This window comes from Tinamus guttatus, unplaced genomic scaffold (assembly GCF_059628265.1).
Source record: "Tinamus guttatus ecotype Peru unplaced genomic scaffold, ASM5962826v1 Tinamus_guttatus_pri_ptg000503l, whole genome shotgun sequence".
Classification (NCBI taxonomy): Eukaryota; Metazoa; Chordata; class Aves; order Tinamiformes; family Tinamidae; genus Tinamus; species Tinamus guttatus.
In genome coordinates, this window is record NW_028289037.1 from 1,018,650 (window position 1) to 1,037,516 (window position 18,867).

General features: G+C 38.1%; 1 protein-coding gene across 5 annotated transcripts in view; it reads left to right on the forward strand.

Moving 5' to 3' along the window:
• PPP1R9A (protein phosphatase 1 regulatory subunit 9A) overlaps window positions 1–18,867 on the forward strand; it is a 127,290-nt gene that overhangs the window by 55,952 nt on the left and 52,471 nt on the right. For all 5 annotated transcript variants that reach the window (XM_088533458.1, XM_010212372.2, XM_088533459.1 and 2 more), the window contains exons 2-4: window positions 11,487–11,619; window positions 12,118–12,238; window positions 17,325–17,429. In XM_088533458.1, the coding sequence (XP_088389584.1) occupies window positions 11,487–11,619; window positions 12,118–12,238; window positions 17,325–17,429 (359 nt within the window). The remainder of the gene's footprint in view (window positions 1–11,486; window positions 11,620–12,117; window positions 12,239–17,324; window positions 17,430–18,867) is intronic.

Below are 18,867 nucleotides of genomic sequence, written 5' to 3' on the forward strand. Positions count from 1 at the left end.
GTTTGATGATTATTATTAATAAGATTAGTTTGCTGTCATTTATTCACAACAGTCTCAATCTTCCTTTTTTGCTTTTGACAACAAGCAGTTTACAGGAAAGTGTTTAAACATGATCATGTGTTCTTTTTATTGACCATCCTATTTTCTCAAAATTCTGCACAGATTATCGAAGGGGTTCACTGTAGTGGGTTCCTAATGCCATGCACAGCTTATACCCATTTTAGTGTTACCTGGAGTGTGCCCAGCTTCTGCTGAACGGTGTCTGTTCTGCTTTCTAAAGAGATGCGCAGCTGTTTGCAAGCAGAATGCAGTAACTGTGAGTGACAGCAATACTCACTTGTGTGTTGTAGACTTCAGCTAGTGAATAACTGAAAAGCTCAATAACATGCCACTAAATGCTTCTGCTGTTCCCTACACATGCGCCCTGTAGAGAGGTTCTTTTGTAGCTTTACAAGTCTTCCTTTCTGCAAATGATAATTAGAGCTTTCTTCTCTGCCTAGACAAATCTGGACACTGTTCTCTCTGAGAAAGAAGGCTAAATCTTCTATTTTATTTCTCCCCATGAAGGTGGAATATTTTTCTTGAGCTTCTGTTTTTCCGTCTCAAGGGGGTCAAGAAGTTGTATCTGGAAGATGAAATAGACAACAGCAAAGGCCTAGAAACTTGATGGCCACATGTCTCCTCCTGTGACTGCCTTTACTGCTCAGATTGACAGGGACAGTGGTGGGCTTTGTCCTTGTTTTCAGATACACTGAGGGACATATGTGGCCATGGTGCACCTTCTGTCTTGCCCAAATGCAGCTACACGTGGAGAGATGCCAGGCCAACCCCAGGACAATAAGGCATGATATTCTCATGGAAAGAAAGCTCAAAGCAAAAGGAAAGCCTGCATGCATGTGTGCATTCCCCATGCACTGCCTGAGAGAGAAGCATCCTGAAAGTGAGGAGGCTTCGAGCATGACCAAAGCTGCTCAACTCTCAACTTCTTTTCAGATTTTACTTGCTGCCACATAGGGGCGAGGGAGGGAGGGAAGGGCAGGGAGGAGCCTGGCACCATTTCCTAAGGGCAGACAGACTGACACACATTTCTTCCTAGAGGTAGTGAAAGGATGTATTTTTCAACTGTGGGTTCATCATTTCATTCCTGCAACTTCTCTAAGCTGTGTTCCTTCCTGCTGCGTGACAAAAACATTACAGGAGTCCGGATTCATTCTTCTCCCATCAGATATCAGTAGAGAAGGTTCAGGTTCACCCATAAGGAGGTGGTGTTGATGGGGCAACAAAGGTCTTCTGCTTTGCATTTTTGAGACACAGTAACAAAAGCCTGTAGAATGGCATCACCAAGCTTCACCACAGTGCCTGGCTCTCCAGAGGAGTAGCCTGACAAAAGAATGAGGGAGTCAGGCCAAAAGTTTCAGTGACAACAGCCCGAGGTCCAGGTATCTCTGGAAGAGCATTTCAAGGACTGCCAGTTCCATAGGCCCAATGCTAGGTCTGCTGGGCAGAAAGTTTGCAGAATTTCAGTGCCATCACAGGTTGGTATGTAGCAAACGTGCCTATAAAATCTACACTTAAACAGTAAAATTGGACACACACACACATACTATAGAGTTTTGTAGATACTTGATGTAATCAAACTTAAAGCAGGTTCATAATTTCTGTGCTCATTTAGTTTCTTTCAAACTGAAAGAGGTAGAGACAAGAGGGATCATAAATTAATGAACGCCCAGCTTATTCTCTTGGGGTTGATTAAGTCGATTTTGCTGCTGACTTCGTTGGAGCAATATCAGACTTTGTGCCTGATGTCACAGAAAATACTGAAGTTGAAAAAATGTCAAAAAACAGTGTTGAGTTGTGTCACTTTAAGTGTTTTTATTTTGAATCCCCACTTTGTGGCATTATTACTGTAGTTTCATCCAGAGCTAGCATTATTCATTAATACTGGCTTATCCCTGTGATCCTTCCTTCTCTTTGTCTCTCTGGTCAGCTACCCTCTACATGCACATTTATAATCTTCTGTTTGCTGCTCGGTTAATACTATTTTTTAAATTACACTTACAGCTGGTATGTTAAACGCAGTTATGCAGGCAGACCAGAAAACCGCTGGTTTTGGCTGATGTTGGAATCTTTTTTACCATATTAGGAGGCATTAAGGAGGCTGAACTCCTCTGGAAATAGAAACTGTCTGATTTTCGAAGCACTGACGTGATTAACTGTAATGTAATACACTGGGTATGAATGCTTAATGGATAAACATTCTTTTGCTTACTCTAGGCAGTTTTACATCTTACTAGGATGCGATTCATTGTGCTAAACAGAGTGAGAATGTGAAACTCTCATTAGAAAAAATGCAGTCAGCCAAAATGATTTCTGCCTGCAGGTGCAATTAGGGGATTGGTACGTCTACAATATGAAGTAATTGAGTAGTGATCTGGCACTGAGAATGCTGAATTGCACTTCACATTTGAAAGATGTTTACAAAATACAGCAAATCTTTTGCTGTATTACTGGAGCTTTTCATTTAATCTCCTTAGCTTCTGCCTTTTTGTCCATTTTTATGTCGAAGCAGGGCCATTAACAAGCCGAACGGCTGTTTGTTGGTGGGAAAGGAATGCAACACCACCACTGCGCTAGCATCTAATGTTAAGGTGAATATGGCAGTAGGGTATCAAAGACTTAAGCTTCCTTAGACTTATAACCATTTTAGTAAATGCACAAAAATATATGTTTATACTAGAAACCGGATAAATAAATAACATACGCCACCTAAACTTAAGGGGTTACACTTAGCCTGTACAGAAGGCCAATTGAAGGACTGTCCAATATCTAATGTCATACTTAAGCCATATTTCTGGTCTTAAGCCTTGTATTTATGACCTAGTAATGAATATTCTGTGTGCTTACACTAGGCTGAGGAAGATTTTAATACATTTTTGAGTATTTCTTAACAGAATATGAGGCAGTTTCAAGAAGAGACTCTGTAGACAGTACAACTATATTTATGCTGCTAATCCGATCTCAAAGAATTTTTTAAGGAACAATTTCTAATTAAACAGTCCAAACCTTTATTTAAATGTTTGTTAAATTCCTCTCGAACACGTTTGTATGTCAGCTTGGTTATTGTGAAAGCTGGTGGTTTGACAAATTCAGAGATTCAGAAAGCCTTTATTTTGTGCGCCAAGGCTTGGCATGCGGGTGTATTTGCCTACTGAGTGTGTCAGTTCTGAGGTGGAACTGCAAAGTCTTGGCCTTGATAGCACTGGTTCTCCTTGGCTCGTTCGGGCCTTGCCGTGTCCGCAGCGGCCATCGGTTGCTGGTGGTCTGAGGGGCAGTATCCACCCGCGTAGGAGGGTGTCATAAAAACCTGCGGGAGAATTGCAGCTTTACGTCTCTCAAAAGCCAGTTTCTGTGTTGATAACGTAAAATTGAGAAGATTGGGCAGTCTTCTTGCCAAATCAGACTATTTCCACCTTACTAAATATGCTCTGTTCTCCTAAGGTTTTTCAGTAAAGGGAATAGGTGCACTGTATACTAACACACTGCAAGTATTATAGTATAGAACAGTATAGTATATAACATTATAATATAGTGTTTATATTAACTTATCTGTTGTAGGTTCACATCACAACTACAGTTAGACGAATTCTCTCTTCATAACTTACTCAGAAAACTGCCTTCTAATTCGATGGCTGTGATCACTTTTTTCTGAACTATAGATTTCAAATTCCAAAATCTGTAAATGAATAAATGAATCACTTACTTGTGAAAGTTGGCATTTTTTGGTTTATTTTTATTGAGTAGGCAAGTTATGTAATTTATGTTTTCTGTGGAGATTTGTTTTAAACATCTGAAAATAGGAATGTATTTTATGAATAGTCAGTATTTTCTTTCAGTTGTTTGCTTCTGAGAACATTAGTGGCTTTTTTACTCTGTGTTTTTCTTTTCTACCCTGGGTGTGAATGGTTGCTGGCAGAGGGGATACTAAAGTATTGAATCGTGGTGACATTGCCACTCTATGCCGGTCTGCACCAATTGGTACGAGAAACAGTATTTACTCTTGGTTGGATCATGTGCTGTATAGTTGAAGATAGAGGAAAAATAGCACCCTCAGTATGTCAGTAATGACCGGGGAAAAATGCAGCAGATTCAGAAATAAATGTTTAGTTAAGTAAATTGGTACGTTGCCTCATGCCATCTTATCCATTTGAACTTTTTAGGTCCTAATAGTTCAGATTAAAGGCTATGCAGTAAAGGCTGAGCTGTGTTATAATTAATCGGTCGAACTAAGTTCACTGCAAACATTTAGAAGTACAATAAATATCTTGGAGATACTAGCCTGTTACCTTGATAATAGCAGGGCTTACCAAAAGTATGATAAAACATACTTACTGTCACATTTGAAATGGGATTTATTCTAAAATATTATTGTTGATATTTTCATAATTTTCTTAACAGCTTCCTTCATAGTGTGATGTTTGATGTTTCTAGACAAACAATGTCCCCTCTCTCCCCTCCAAGAGCAAATGAAGTTACAAGTGCAGAGAGGTGTCCTGAAGTTTGAAGGCAGAGAGACTGGATTGAGAGGATTGGATTATTAGTAGCAGAGATATGTTTATGAATCACGGGCATACTGCACTTCTAGGCTTTGATATCAAGCCTGTCAGCAGTCACTTGTGTATTGCAAGACATGTCCCTCATCCTGGGTAGAATTCTGAAATATCTACAATTTCATAAGAATAGAAGGATTGAAATGCCTTGAAAGAGAGCTGGAGTTATAGCCAACCAAATTAAGATCTAAGGGTGAATGCTGAAGTGCTCTAGGCAATAATTTCTTTAAGTTCCTGCACCTAGGTTCTTAAGAGCACATCTCTTGGGATGTCTGAGAGAAGTCTGGCGGGAGACACTGTCTAACAACCCTGATCTTCATGGGAATATCAGGTAGCGTGACTCTTGCCTCATTTCCATGCGATTGTCCAACTGCTGTAGTGAAAAATAGTTGCTTTTTGTTCCCATTTATTCTCTAGTTTGGATTACTAATCAAAAATAGATCATGACAGGTTGAAACAATTGCGAAGTAAGCGTGTGTTAGCAATTTGCAGTAATGCAAAGTAAACTTTTAAAAGGCAGTATTAGGGCAAAGGAATGCACTATATATGAAGTGTACCTCTAACACACATAAAATTTTAAAAAGCTGCTTGAAATTAATGTATGTATGTGTTAGGTAAGACTTGGAGATTCACCTCACTAGTCATTTACTCATTTTGTTAAACTTCTGCTTTCTGTGTGCTGCATAGTAAAAAAATAACGTAAAGCACAAGAAGATTCAGGCCTCGGTTTGCAGAATGCTGGTAAGAAGAAAAATATGATTGGAATCTCTCATTTGTACAATGGAATATTCATTTTGCTGTATGTGTTTTGCAGTGAAACAGGCCAGCATATTTCTCTTTTGGAGTAATGAGAATGAATGCCAGAATAAATGGTGAAAGAGGAGAATAGGAATTAAAAAAAAAAAAACACACACAAAATTGTAATTGGTTACTATATGTAAAATAATTAAGCGTGAATATTCAGGTATCATGAATATTCAGGCATCTTTGTCAAATTCAAGTTTCTATATGCTATGCTGTTTCCCTTAATCCCTAAGGCAAAACTATACACACACAACTTCAATAGCTGTGCAAGGTGTGAATTCTCTGAAAAGTCTCTGCTTTGAATGGCAGAGAATGTTTTTTACTTTGGCCAGGATTGATCTTCTCGATCAAGGAAATTCAGTTACTTAATTTGCTTTCCAGCAAAAGCTAAATCTAGTGATACTATAAAGATACCCTGAAGATGTGGAAATTGTGTTTTTTGTTTTTTGTTTTTATTTTTTAAAAAGAGAAACTTCTTGATTCTGTGAAACTTTCTCAAACATTTTGTGCTTGAGTAATACAATATTTGCACAGAATGAACTGTTTGGATATTGTGGGAATTGTCCTGGGAAAATGCCAGTTTTTGCAGGATTGGTTTAGGGGCCTATTTGCCCACGTCGTTCTAGAAGCCATAATTTGTGGTCTGGGAAGAGGAGGAAGTTGTTAATTTTTTCAGCTGTGTTTCTCAAGCCATGTGCCATAGGAGGTTCCTCAAATTTTACTGGAATAGCGCTGTGATTTTCCAAGGGGGCTTTCTTTGACACAGAAGGGTGAGCCCTGTCCACAGGAGCTCACTCCTACAAGGGACAGATCAGTCCCTACTTTTCATTTTCTAATTCTGCTGGATCAAGATCACTGACAAGGGCCCTGGGTACTTTATAACGAACACTGGAATCCTTAGCGTTTCGATTTGGTGCAGTTTGTTAAGCATTGGTTTGGTTTCAAAGGACCTGATCTTGTTCTCCGGTCCCTTGAAAACTGCAGCATGGCCATGCTTCAGGCCAGCCCTTCGAGTTGTTTTCAATGGGCTTTTGAACAACCCATGAGTGGATGCTGCATGGGAAAGTTTATGTTCTGCCCTGCAAAGTTTACTTTAGTTAAATTTACAGCCTACAAGAAATTCCCGTTCGGCAAGGGCTTGCTTTCTCTGAAAGGCCTTGGAGTAACTCATTTTTGACCTACAGTGCCCGCTCTCACGTTCTCTCCGCTGCTTTTGCCAGCACGGTTGTGATGCTGGCTGCATCTCACATGTTTTTGTTTTGTAAAATTCCTTATTAAGACACTGCTCTGGCTTTCGTTGCTTTGCAGCCATCCGCTTTTCCAGAGCCTGTGCAGGGAGGCCTGATCCTGGGCAGAGGGTTGGAGGGTTCAATCCTTCTAGTAAGAATTGAACTGAGGGTTCAATCCTTCTTGTAAGAATTGAACTGCTGGATTTTTTTCTGCACTGGGTATTTTCAGTGTAGAAGGGAACGAGCTCCTTCATAAAGAATGAGGAAATGTCCAAGAGCATCTCTTATCTCCTCATTGATCCACTGTATGCACACAATGGAGCATATTTTCAACAGGGAAGTATTTAAGTAATGTTTTAAAAGAGTTACTTCTCATCTGCAAGAACCATGTTTATGGAGAGTATTAATATTAAAACTTAGTCTCTTCTGGAGATTTTAATGTCTTTTATCATAAAGTAATCAATCATTTAATGGTATTGCATTAGCCGAACTGCAGTCAGGAAATATTTTTAGTGTCTTAGAAATTAATCTGCAAAGTCAGATCTGTATTAGCTTTGCTTTACTCTTCAGACCAGTGCTTGTTTTTGTCTGCTAATTGTTCTGACGTGTCTTAATCAAGAGCAACAGCATGAGCTTCTCTCATGGGGCACGCACTTCATTTACAACAAGAACGATTTTGTATTTTTTTGCTGTGTGGACAAATCATTACATGCACTGTAAGGAAACAAGTACCTCAGCAATTTTAACTAGTACAGAATGAATAAATACTAAATAGTAGGGTAAATAACTTCACTGATATTAGGAAGTTTATTTAATAAAAGACAGTATTGTTAAAGAAGCAAACGTTAGCCTAAGCCAGCTAGTAATAAAATGTGGGTAAAAAATCCCACTTCTACGGAGGACACTTGGGATTACAGAGAAAAAAATGAAATCCAAACATTTGTCTTGTATTTGATTTAAAGGCAGCAAGAAGGCCACTTTTTACACCCACCCACCCACTACTTTTTATAGTAGTGTAATTTTATGAATTATAGTGCGAATGGGAAGTATTTCCTTTATGGTATAGCAAGTGCTAATGTGTTTTTATTTACCTCAATTCTGTAATTCTGTGGAATCTTTTTGGCATTTTTGAGTAGAGAATTTTAATGGGTTCTGCTGGATTTAGGTTGTTCCTTTATTTACTGAACATGGACAAATGTTATGAATTTCTCTTGAAATTATTGCCCTCCGGTTTACAACATTGAATGCAATAGACAATGTTGGATGTAATATGTAGGAAAGAACAAAAAGATGTGTCTTGTCATAGTTAATACCAGGCGATGATACATTAAGGCCACTAAACATTTTCAGGTCCATAAATTATGAGGTACTAACTCCAGTGAAATGAGCTTAAAAGTTCGGCTTGATCAGTAGTTCAGCTACTTGTGTAATAGAAAGCAAAAACGTGGCCAGGTCCCAAGCCAGACTAATGTGGTGTTTGAAGCGGTGCCCTCAGAGGGGCCTGTTGGCGCTGGCGGAGAAGGCGGCCTGGGGGGTGGCTCCGTCGGGTGCTGCTCCCGAGCAGGAGGAGGGTCGGCTGCGGGATACAGCTGCGTGGGGTCCTGCCAGGAGCCTGCACGGCGGTTTTGACCGCTTCATGGCCGAGCCCACAGGCAGGCTTCAGTAGTAAATGGTGCTTGGCTAGAACAGGAGCTTGTGGAGGTGGCATTTTCCGGTTTTGTATCGAGGGGTGGAATAGCTCTACTGCGCGTGGCAGCAGTTGCCCCGGCCCTCGCCCGTAAGGAAGGAGAGATCTTTGTGCACAGAGTTTGGAAGGGCAGGCCCGGGTGTTTCCAGGACTTCAGAAACTAAATCCTTCTGTGGAGTTCTGTTTGCAGAATTTTAGGCAGCTTTAAACAGATCTCTCTCAGGGAAACTCCAAACTTGATTTTGGTGTTAGACTATAAATGCATTACAATATTGTAACTGTCTAATTCCATCTGTGTCTCGTCCATGAAGTTGCGTTTTGGGAAGATTTGTCTCCTTGGTGCTTTCCTCCGGAAGCTTTTGTGACAGCTCATGGCCATGCAGGCTTGAGGGGAGAGCTAAGCCAGGAGAGCTGGAGGCAGCTCCTGCTCGCTGAGTCGTCCTTTTTAGTGCAGCAGAGAGGGCCACGTTATAGGAGACAAAAAAGACACTGAAGGAAAAGAGGAACCAGTCACTTACAATGTCAGAGCATCCTCTTCCCTTGAAGTTATGCTGTAGACAGGCTTCCAAGGGAAAAATAAAGAATGGTCAAGCTGTTTTTTTTTTTCTCATTTAGCTTCCTGAACAGTAGTCTTGGAATGAGGCAGAGAATTCTTTGGGTTTTCTAGTTTTGTTTTGGATGTTTTTTGATATACACATTCAGCTTTGGTATCAGCTATGTTGTCGCCACTACACTGTCACCACTGTCTGTGGTTTTTGATTTCCTCTGTTGCTGGCTTTTGAGTACTGTTGTAAGTCCTTACAAGTGTAAGAGGTGAATTCTATGGAAGCATATTTTTAAAAAATACTTGAAGAGCTACAACCAGAGGTAAAGACAGTGTATGGAACGATTTGAAAGAGCTTTCTTTGAACAATAGCATAGCAGACTTCGTTGACATGGATGTTTCAACCAGCATGAGGTCAAAATCAAGTTTTTTTAATTGTAGGAAATGGGGGAATTCCCTTAAATTTGAAATGTTACACCTATCTAGGAAACGCAGTGGCTATAGACTTGCTGAGGCAGGCCTACTCAGTAATCAAGTTGTAATTAAGCATATATCATATGAAAAAAATGGCCCTTTCTTTTAGCAAACAAATATATTTGACAATTTTCATGTTTGTAGTGAATGAGCAGTTTGTTACCCTAGTGGATTGACTTTGTTCCTCAAAAAAAGAAAACAAATTTCAAGCACAAATTTCATTTTCTTCATTTTAAAACCCTGCAATTCATTTTAAAAAATCTGCCAGCCATTAAATGTAATCTTGCAAAATGAAGTAAAAGACATAGAAGAACTCCTTCCTCTTCACTTGGTCAAAACACATGCTGAAGGCAGTGGGCGAGATCATATGACCAGTATGCAAAATATATTGAACAGGTAGGAAACACTACAGTACTAAAATATTCCACAAAACTCTACAAGAAGCCATCCCTTCTGGGCAGTGTGCTTCAAGAATGGTCATCCCAAACAAGAAGTTAAAATATGATTTGATCCTTTAAAAGAAAATTATCTTGGAGGATATCTAGTCACTTTGCAACAAATCTGAAACTGCTACTAAACTAGTGCAAGTCATTCAACCCAGAAGAATAGGCCCAGTTAACATGATGAAAAGCATGGATTCAGAAACAAATGTATTTGTTTTGTGACATGTTATAATTTTCCTATGTCTCCCCCTCATCTAATTCTTTGTGTTCTGCAAACACAAATTACCTGCTTCTCTTGCTGTCCTTAAACAGCTGGTGCCTGTGTCTCCCCTTCCCTTGCTAACCTTGCTTTCTGTCCTGCAGTTACACAGCACTTCTCTCACATCATGCAATAACTGGGGCAATCTCAAGCTAAACTCAGAGTGATTGGTTTGAACCTGTACTTGACCTGTACGTTCCTGCTGCCTTTCAGCCTGGAAGGGTTTGTGGTCAGACCAGATATCCCTGATGTTTTATTTGAGTGTAGCTCTGCTGAATGATCCTTATTTTGACTGCTATCAATATGAATGAAATTTTCTTACTAATGTGTCCAAAATCTATGGAAGCCTCTAGGGACAGCCTTCTTGGAAGAGGCAAGGTAGTCAGTGCTTCACACTGATGCAAAATATAGGAATTAAAATTTCCATGCAGTTCCACACATTTCTGTAGAGTGGTTATCATATTTCTGTTTCAACAACTTTATATAATGTTTGTTCATTTTTTTTTCTCTGTAAAAGAGAAGGAGGAGTTATGGGGGGCTGCATTTGTTTTGCTTTATTTGAAATAACGAGCATGATATATATGTAAATGAAATTAGGTAAAATCATTACCTTTAATTCTGCGTGTACATTCATTACTGTCAAATATAGACAGAGTTAACTAAACTAAGTTAGTATATTCGGGTTGTATGAAAACAGATTTTTGGTTGATTGAAATTACTGAAGGTCTGAATAATCTCTGATTGAAGCCCATATTCTGTTTAAAATGTAGTAGAAAATAGCAAAATTAGTGTAATTAGATTAATGCAGCCAATATTAAGTGTACTCCTTTAGAATTAAAATAAAGGTGTCAACCTGGCTTGTTCTAAAAATAAACAAGGGTGTATATTCTGTTCTCCTAAAAAGTTGATCTCTAATATGCAGATAATCTTTAATGGTATCCATAGGTGGTATACATGTAGATCTTCAGGTCTAGCTTAGGTTTAATGGATGCAAAATGAAACTCCATTAGTGGTGAATGAACACTTAAATAGAGATTGTATGCATATCACAATTTTAATATACTTCCTTTTTTCATACCTGTGGATTTTTACCAGCAGTACGTTCTTAATGAGTTGAATTATTTGTTTTAAATATTGAATTTATAAACCAAATTAGTCATTCAAGATTACCTTCTGCATTTAAAATAACAAAAAGTTAAAAAAAATAGCTATATTTACAATTTTCTTTCAGTCTTTAACAATCTTTGATATGATTACTTAAATAAAAAAGCATGTGTTTTAAATTGTGAAATTTGAGTGGACAGGATAAATTTGTCCTTAAAAAGCCTTTTCAATATCTACATTAATCACAGGACAAGGACAGGCTCAAGGTAGCTCTTTTGGTAACCTGACAGTCTTTCGGGAGCAGCTAGTTGAGTGATTTTGGTCTCTTTCCACAGGTTTTCAATACATACTCCAATGAAGACTATGACAGGAGAAACGATGAAGTCGACCCAGTGGCTGCATCAGCTGAATATGAACTTGAAAAGCGTGTGGAAAAGTTGGAGCTTTTCCCAGCTGAGCTAGAAAAAGGTATGTATTCAATCCTATAAAACTGATCTACAAATCTTTTAAGAAAAAGTCCACTTACCTCCAGAATGTATCGTGAATTCCCATGAGTCCATTGTGTTTACCTTGACTTTTTGTATTCCAGTAATTGTTCCATAAGGAATTAGGAAAGCAATTCAAAGATGTACAGTTTGGTTTTCTTTTTTTTTTTTAAGGGAAATGTTTCGTGTTACTCCATTCACGCATGGTTTTACAGTGTTTCCTGTGATATTTTTGTTCTCCACTGGAAGGGTATCAATCTTGCTCAGTTGTTCTAGGCTCCTTGTAATATTTGAGATGATATTATTTTTTTGTTCGTGAATTATGAAGGGATTATTAAGGGTTTTAAACAGAAAAAGAATTAAGTTTATTGACTTTGGAAAATAAGGTCAGAGAACCAAGAGAACCAAAACCAACATGTTTATATAAAAATGATTGTATGAATTAAATGTAAATTTCTGCTTTTGTTTGCCTTTTTCACAGATGAAGATGGACTTGGCATAAGCATTATTGGAATGGGAGTTGGAGCAGATGCAGGCCTTGAAAAACTGGGAATATTTGTCAAAACAGTAACAGAAGGTGGGGCAGCAGAAAGAGATGGCAGGTAAACTAGACTCAAAGTTTGTCAACTTTCCCAACAATAATTATTATGAATTATGATTTTCTCAGAGTTCTTAGCTTCATGTATATCATGATAACTCAAAGCTGTAAAATTCTGAGACTGAAATGTTATGCTCCTAATATCTGATATGCTTATGGAAAGACACTAATTTTGTGAACTTATTTGAAACCGTTCAGGGAATCCAGATTTGCCAATGATTTCTGCTTGAGTTCCTAAAAATCAAGATGCTTTGAAGTGACCATTTGGAGACAACAAATTCTGAATCCTTTTGGAAGTACTTGTTGTGAAGATATCATGAGTCTATCCATTACTTCAAATCGAAGCAAAAGTTTTTCTGAAAGCTGTGCTTGAGCTCAGGCCTTGAGCACGCTACTGGAATTCTCTGTGAAATTCCCTGGAAGAAAATCAGAGTAGCTTACAACTGTTGTATTTGACAGGCCACGTTCTGATGATCTGTATTTGCTGTTCCTCTCATTATTCACATATTTGAGAGGGCTACAGAGTACAGAACACTAGTTTTGTCTTTCATTTCCCTAGAGCTTGTCAGCCAGAGAAAAAACACATTTCTTTAACCATTCTGATTTTGTATTGGTTTTCAACTGGCTGAAATGTTCAGTCAGCTGAGAAATAGCTCTCTGATTTTCTCTTTGGGAGCCTGACTGATCATTGACTTGAGGAAGTGATAAGTAATACTCTCAGGCAGCAGCGGCTGATTCTCTAATAAAGTGCATCAACTGTAAAAGGTCCTGTTAACTAAACCTAGTTAATCATTAACAGTGATACCAAAACCAAAGTCTTGTTACAGAAAATAAAACTATGTTTCAGCAATTGCATCAGATATTCTGAATAACTACATAGGAGTCTTCAGGTAGGATCTCTAAAGCTACAATTTCGAACATCACAATCTTTGTAGAAAAACTCCAATTTTCTGTGGCAAGACCTATCAAATCATGATACAATGTACTTCCTTCGTGTGAAAACTCAAAATCTGTACAAAGGGGCTTCTCAGTGACTCAGCAGCATATTCTTGATTCATGTTGGTGCAGACAAATAGGTACTGGTCAGTTGTCATGTCAAAGGCGCTGTATAGCAATATTTAACCAAGGAGGGATGCTTTGAGACAAGTCCAAATTCAAGCAAGTTGATAAGTAATAAGAAACAGTGTAAATAGTGTGTAGAATATAAAATCAATCATGAGACTGAATATGAAAAATAAAATCTTTTCTTGGGTAAATGGATAGCTTTTTCAAATGATTAGCCAAAACAGATGCTACTGGAGATGAGTCATTTCAAAGTATTTTGATAGCAATTTGTCTGAGAACAACTGTTTTGAAACATTACACAGTTCTCAACTTTAAAAATATTGTAAACTTTGTCTCTGCACAAGTTATATTTTCCAGTCCACCATGCAGAACAATAGTTATGTAAGTAAGTAATTTGTTCAGCTGTATTTGGTTTATTTGTTTAGCTGCTACTTGATAGAATTGCTCTTTCACATGGGCAGAGGTTTAAATTATGGCTTTTAGAAAAGAATTATCAGAACTACCAGTTTTGTTCATGATAAAAGCAGTTAATCCAGTATAACTAAGATTTATCAACCTCAGTTGATTTTTTTTCATGTTTGAAATTATTTTGCTCTAGATATTGTTAATCACTTGGATATAGTAATGTCAGACTTCCTAGCACATCTGAACTGGAAAAAGATGTGAGGATAAAATCAAGATTTTTAAAAAATAGTGAAAATGTAACTGATAATCATCGCATATTTTTATTTGTATCATTAAATTACCTTTAAATTTTTAGATGGAAGGATGATGCTGCCTTTTGAAAAACAGTTTAGTGATGGACATTTTTCCTTCCCCTTTTGTCCTTTATTAATGCTGATGTAGCATAGATGATGACCTGTGTGCAGTATCCACTCCTAAGCTGATAAAATAATTTTGACAGTTGTCTCCAAAATCCCAACTTTACACAAAGAAAAGGGCAAAAAATATTCACTATGTGAAATAGAGCTTGAAATATTGTATTGGATATTTTTAATGCATTCCAGAGTCTGTAGGTCAGTATTTATTGCAGTTTTCATTAATGCAAGAAAAGTTATAATTTAAGAAAGGATTTTAAATGTTGAGACACACAGTTCAGCATTGAAGTCCAGAGCTTACTTTTGTGTCCATGTATGTACAGTTGCAGAGGCAAAGTAAATACTTCTAGTTGTAAATGAAGTGTTATGTGGCAAAGAAGGAATTTGTGTACAAGTATGCGTAATTAGGATAATTTTACAGGAATTTTGGGCATGCAGATGTGCATGTATATTTCTATATACTAGTTTCCAGAAAAGTCATTTGGAGAAATGGAGACGAATCCAAAGCATTAGATATAGTTACATTTACTGACCTTGGTTAGGTTTTGGATTATTCCTAACTACAGAACTGTCGTTATGGTTGAGAGGCCGAGAAAGCCTGGAGCTCCAGCCCAAGTGGGGCTGGAGAGCAGATCCCAAGGACAAGGAAGGTCACCTGGAGAACTGGGCTGCCAGGAGTTCTTGGTGCAGGCAGTGTGGGGGTCTTCTCCAGGGCTTCCTTGCCTGCGGAAAGGCAAGGGGTTGCCTCCAGGCAGGAACGTGCAGAGCTGCAGCCAGGCTGGGAAGGGGCGGCCTCGGGCAAGGCCGCCACAGGAGGTTTGCTGTGAGGAGGGGTCGGCCTGGCCCTGGTCCTGCGCGTCGGGGGCTCTGCCGTGGCTGAGAGACCGAGGAAGCCCAGAGGTGCTGGGTGAGTGGGACTGATGGGGGCTCCCGAGGGAAAGGGAGAGCTGCCAAGGGAATGTGGCTGTGGGAAGAGCTTGGTTTGGGCAGTGTGGAACGTACGTGGCAACATAGGACACATCTTTTTGACTTAGATATAATTATATGACTTACAGAATTTGGATTTTCTGTTGCATGATATATGCATATGTTTATACATAATTGAAATATGTGTATGTATACAAAGAGAGGCTGTTCGGTCGACAATGGCCATCAAAAATGAGTTGAATATGAAGAATAAGAAAGAAGGTGATGCAAAAATATACCTAAAGTACTAGCAGAATCTGAATTGTTTCCAAACGATTAAGGTGGAGCCATCTCCAGAGTTGCAGGCAATGGTTTTCTGCGTTCGCATTTCATCATCTGAAATGCTGTAACTATCTGTATGAACACTACTAATACATAATTGAGTGTGTAAAACACATCAAAATGTACTAAAGCCCTGGTCCTTCACCACTTAGTTCTTGGGTGAGACGGTGACAACTTCCTGCTTAGTAGGCATCAACTTCTTAAACCACTTTTCATAGAATCATAGAATCATAGAATGCTTAGGGTTGGAAGGGACCTCTAGAGATCATCTAGTCCAACCCCCCTGCATACGCAGGGACACCTAAAGCACGTGGCACAGGACTGCATCCAAGCGGGTTTTGAAGATCTCCAGAGAAGGAGACTCCACAACCTCTCTGGGCAGCCTGTTCCAGTGCTCTGTCACCCTCACTGTTAAGAATTTTTTCCTTAAGTTCCTATGGAATTTTTGATGTTTCAGTTTCCGAAACTTTTCTTGAAACACTTGTGACCATTTGGCTGCAACTCATGGTTTGGTTATTAACAATACTAATTCTTGTAGTGTCCAAATATAATAATGTGGGAGATGTGTTTATTAAATGTTTCACTTAAAATTGAAATAGGATTTTGAGATTAGAATGCCTGGTACAATTTTCAAGATACATATAAAGGCTGTCACAAAGATAATTTTTTCAAGTTTTTTACATACCAAAGAGAAATAAATACTCTGTTATGTACCCAGACCACAGTGGCATTGTGTTCTGAAGTTGCCAAGGAGCAGTTTTCATAATTTTTCTCAGCAGTAGAGGTGAAAATATTGCTTGAATGCATGTAGAACTGCAACATATTTTGTCAGACTTGACAGTGAAATTAGTGTTCCAAGTCAAAACTCTTCAGCAGTCCTTTGAAGCCTGTTGTGCTGTTGAAGTCTCTCTTTGCAATGTGTGGGTACGAAAGAAATCTTAGCACTCAGGTATCTTAAGTTATCTTAGATATAATTAAGCTGATTTAATATAATTATTTAAATTGGATTTTTCATGGGTATTTTTGTATATCTTTATAGACTGTATGGTTTGAATAGATCGTATTCATGTAATAGTTGAAAATTATTTTATTTGACTCATTCCGAATGGTATTATTTGGAGTTTGTGTATTTCTAGAGAAAATGTTAATATAGCAGTCCTCCTTACAACTATTTGCAATCCAAATGATTCTAATGCCAGCTACAGAGATTCTATATCACTGCCTATTGCAGATAAAAGCAACTTTTCTATTTACCGTCTAACTTTTTATGCATAAAACAGTGTTTGTTTTTAAGAGATAATATTTGTTAGAACAGTCCCAGGCCGCCTTCTTTTTACCATATACCCCAAGTCCACTTCTATGTTGCTGGGAATTTGTGTTTTAGGCCAAGTTAGATCAACATTTTTAAGAGAGTAAGTCATAATTAAGGGTGATGACAAACTCTTTTCTCTGCAGTGGAGCAGATTGTTTCAGTTAAATATCTTATTTTTCCATTACTGTGAAATACCAGAACTTACTTTCGTGCCGTTTTCCAAGATTGGCTTAGGAAGTGATGATACAGGAACTCTTCAAACATGTCATCTTCTCCAAGTCATATAGCAAATTCAAGACTTTATCTGGGAATATTCATATGCAAAGAAAGTGCCTGGACGATTGATGCAACTAATTGTAATGGTAATTCTGAAGTTGTCTTTATAGGATATCTAAGTATAAGCTATGATACATTTTTCATTCCTTCATTGCTAATATTTCCCAGCATTTGCCAATATTGAATTGGAAGCTACAGTTTCACTTCAGGGAGAAAACATCTTTTGCATTATTTTGTGTGTTATTTACCTGAATCATTTTATTTCAATGTCTAAAATCAAACAAAAGCAATACCTGTATGCTGTGCTTTGAAATCACACAAAAAAACCTTAAATTGTTTTTTATATATACATTTTTTTTTCTCTTTGGAAGGATCCAAGTGAATGACCAAATCGTAGAAGTAGATGGCATCAGTCTGGTTGGTGTTACACAGAATTTTGCAGCAACTGTTCTTAGAAACACCAAGGGGAAAGTCAGGTAAGTATATTAAAAGAAAAATATTTATGGCTGGAAACTCAAGATTCTTTAGATTCTTTCACAGTCTGCCTTAGGTAAGACCAGAGATTTTTGAACTCTTTGTACTTTCTGTGTTTTTATATCAGGACATGGATGAGCCTTGGTTTTACAGTTTTTTTGGTTTGCTTTAGATTTTTAAAATATGACTGTCAGTAAGAAGAAGCTGAAATTGCACACACAAAAAGATTCTTAATGAATATAAGCTGGTCAAAATCATTGACCAAAAATACTCATATGAGCTGATGTTACTAATCGTTAGCCATATGGCAGTTACTCAGTCCCCGATGGCCTGGAGCCCTCCACACATTTTTCCCGGTGAGAGTGTCCGAGTTACCTGCAGCTGGGTTGGGGGAGTAGGCAGTGAGCTCCCAGGTGCCAGTTCTGCACGCAGAAGAAGAGAGTACAGGGTGCAGTAGTGTTGGGAGCTGCTAGTTTGACGAGAGTTAAGATTTGCTATTAATTCGCTGAGCTGTTTGATTCCCTACACCATCTCTGACTGTTCCTCTGCTCCGGTTAATTGAAAGGCATCACTGCAGCTAGCTGTAAAATTCTGGACAGGCTAGAAAATGTAAAATATATTGCAAGTAAAATTCCCTGTGAATATAGACACAGGCTTGTAAAACGCTTGAAAATGAAGAACAGTACCTTTAATCTCAAAATGAACTCTTTTACCATGTAAAAAGGTATACATCAACATAGCTTTTCTGTGTAATAACCTGGCAATTTCAGTGAAGACTTAACACTCACAGTATCTACAAAAATATGTTAGCATAATGCAGTGTAACAGCCTTTTGTTGGTCGCTCTTTGATTCTCTCTCAAAATCCTCTTTAGTGAAAACAATTTAGTCCTTTAGTTAATGAGAGTTTGGGGCTGTCTTCTTTTGACCATGATTAGGCTATTCAGTGCAGTATGTGGAAGGTCAGGTCCCTTCTGGCTCTGGTGCTGGGGTGGTGATGAGTGCGTTGCACAAGAATTTCTTAGCTCTTCTCACACAATGTTAAGGGATAATTTTGGAATATAGATTCTACAAAGATTCTTGGGTGTGATTGATCAAGGTTTTATCTGAAAGAGGTTATTTGGGAAAAAAGTGTTCGGAAATTGTAGAGCAATTACTGATAAAATAGTTTTGTGTGACATTTGTACAGTTTTCTTTTGTTAGACTCACACAGGGTATGAGTATTCCTTCTGCTCTGGCTATCGAGATAAGAACGTATTTAATTAAGCTTTTGCATATTTAGGACTTAAGAAGATAAAATTCTTGTGACAGAGGAAATACTTTCCTGTGTTTTGGTACACAAAGCAAAATGTTATGTTTATCTTCTGTTTGATATCTTAGCTAAAAATAAAAGAGAAAAATGTTCTCATAAAACATAGCATACACATTATATACATTTATAA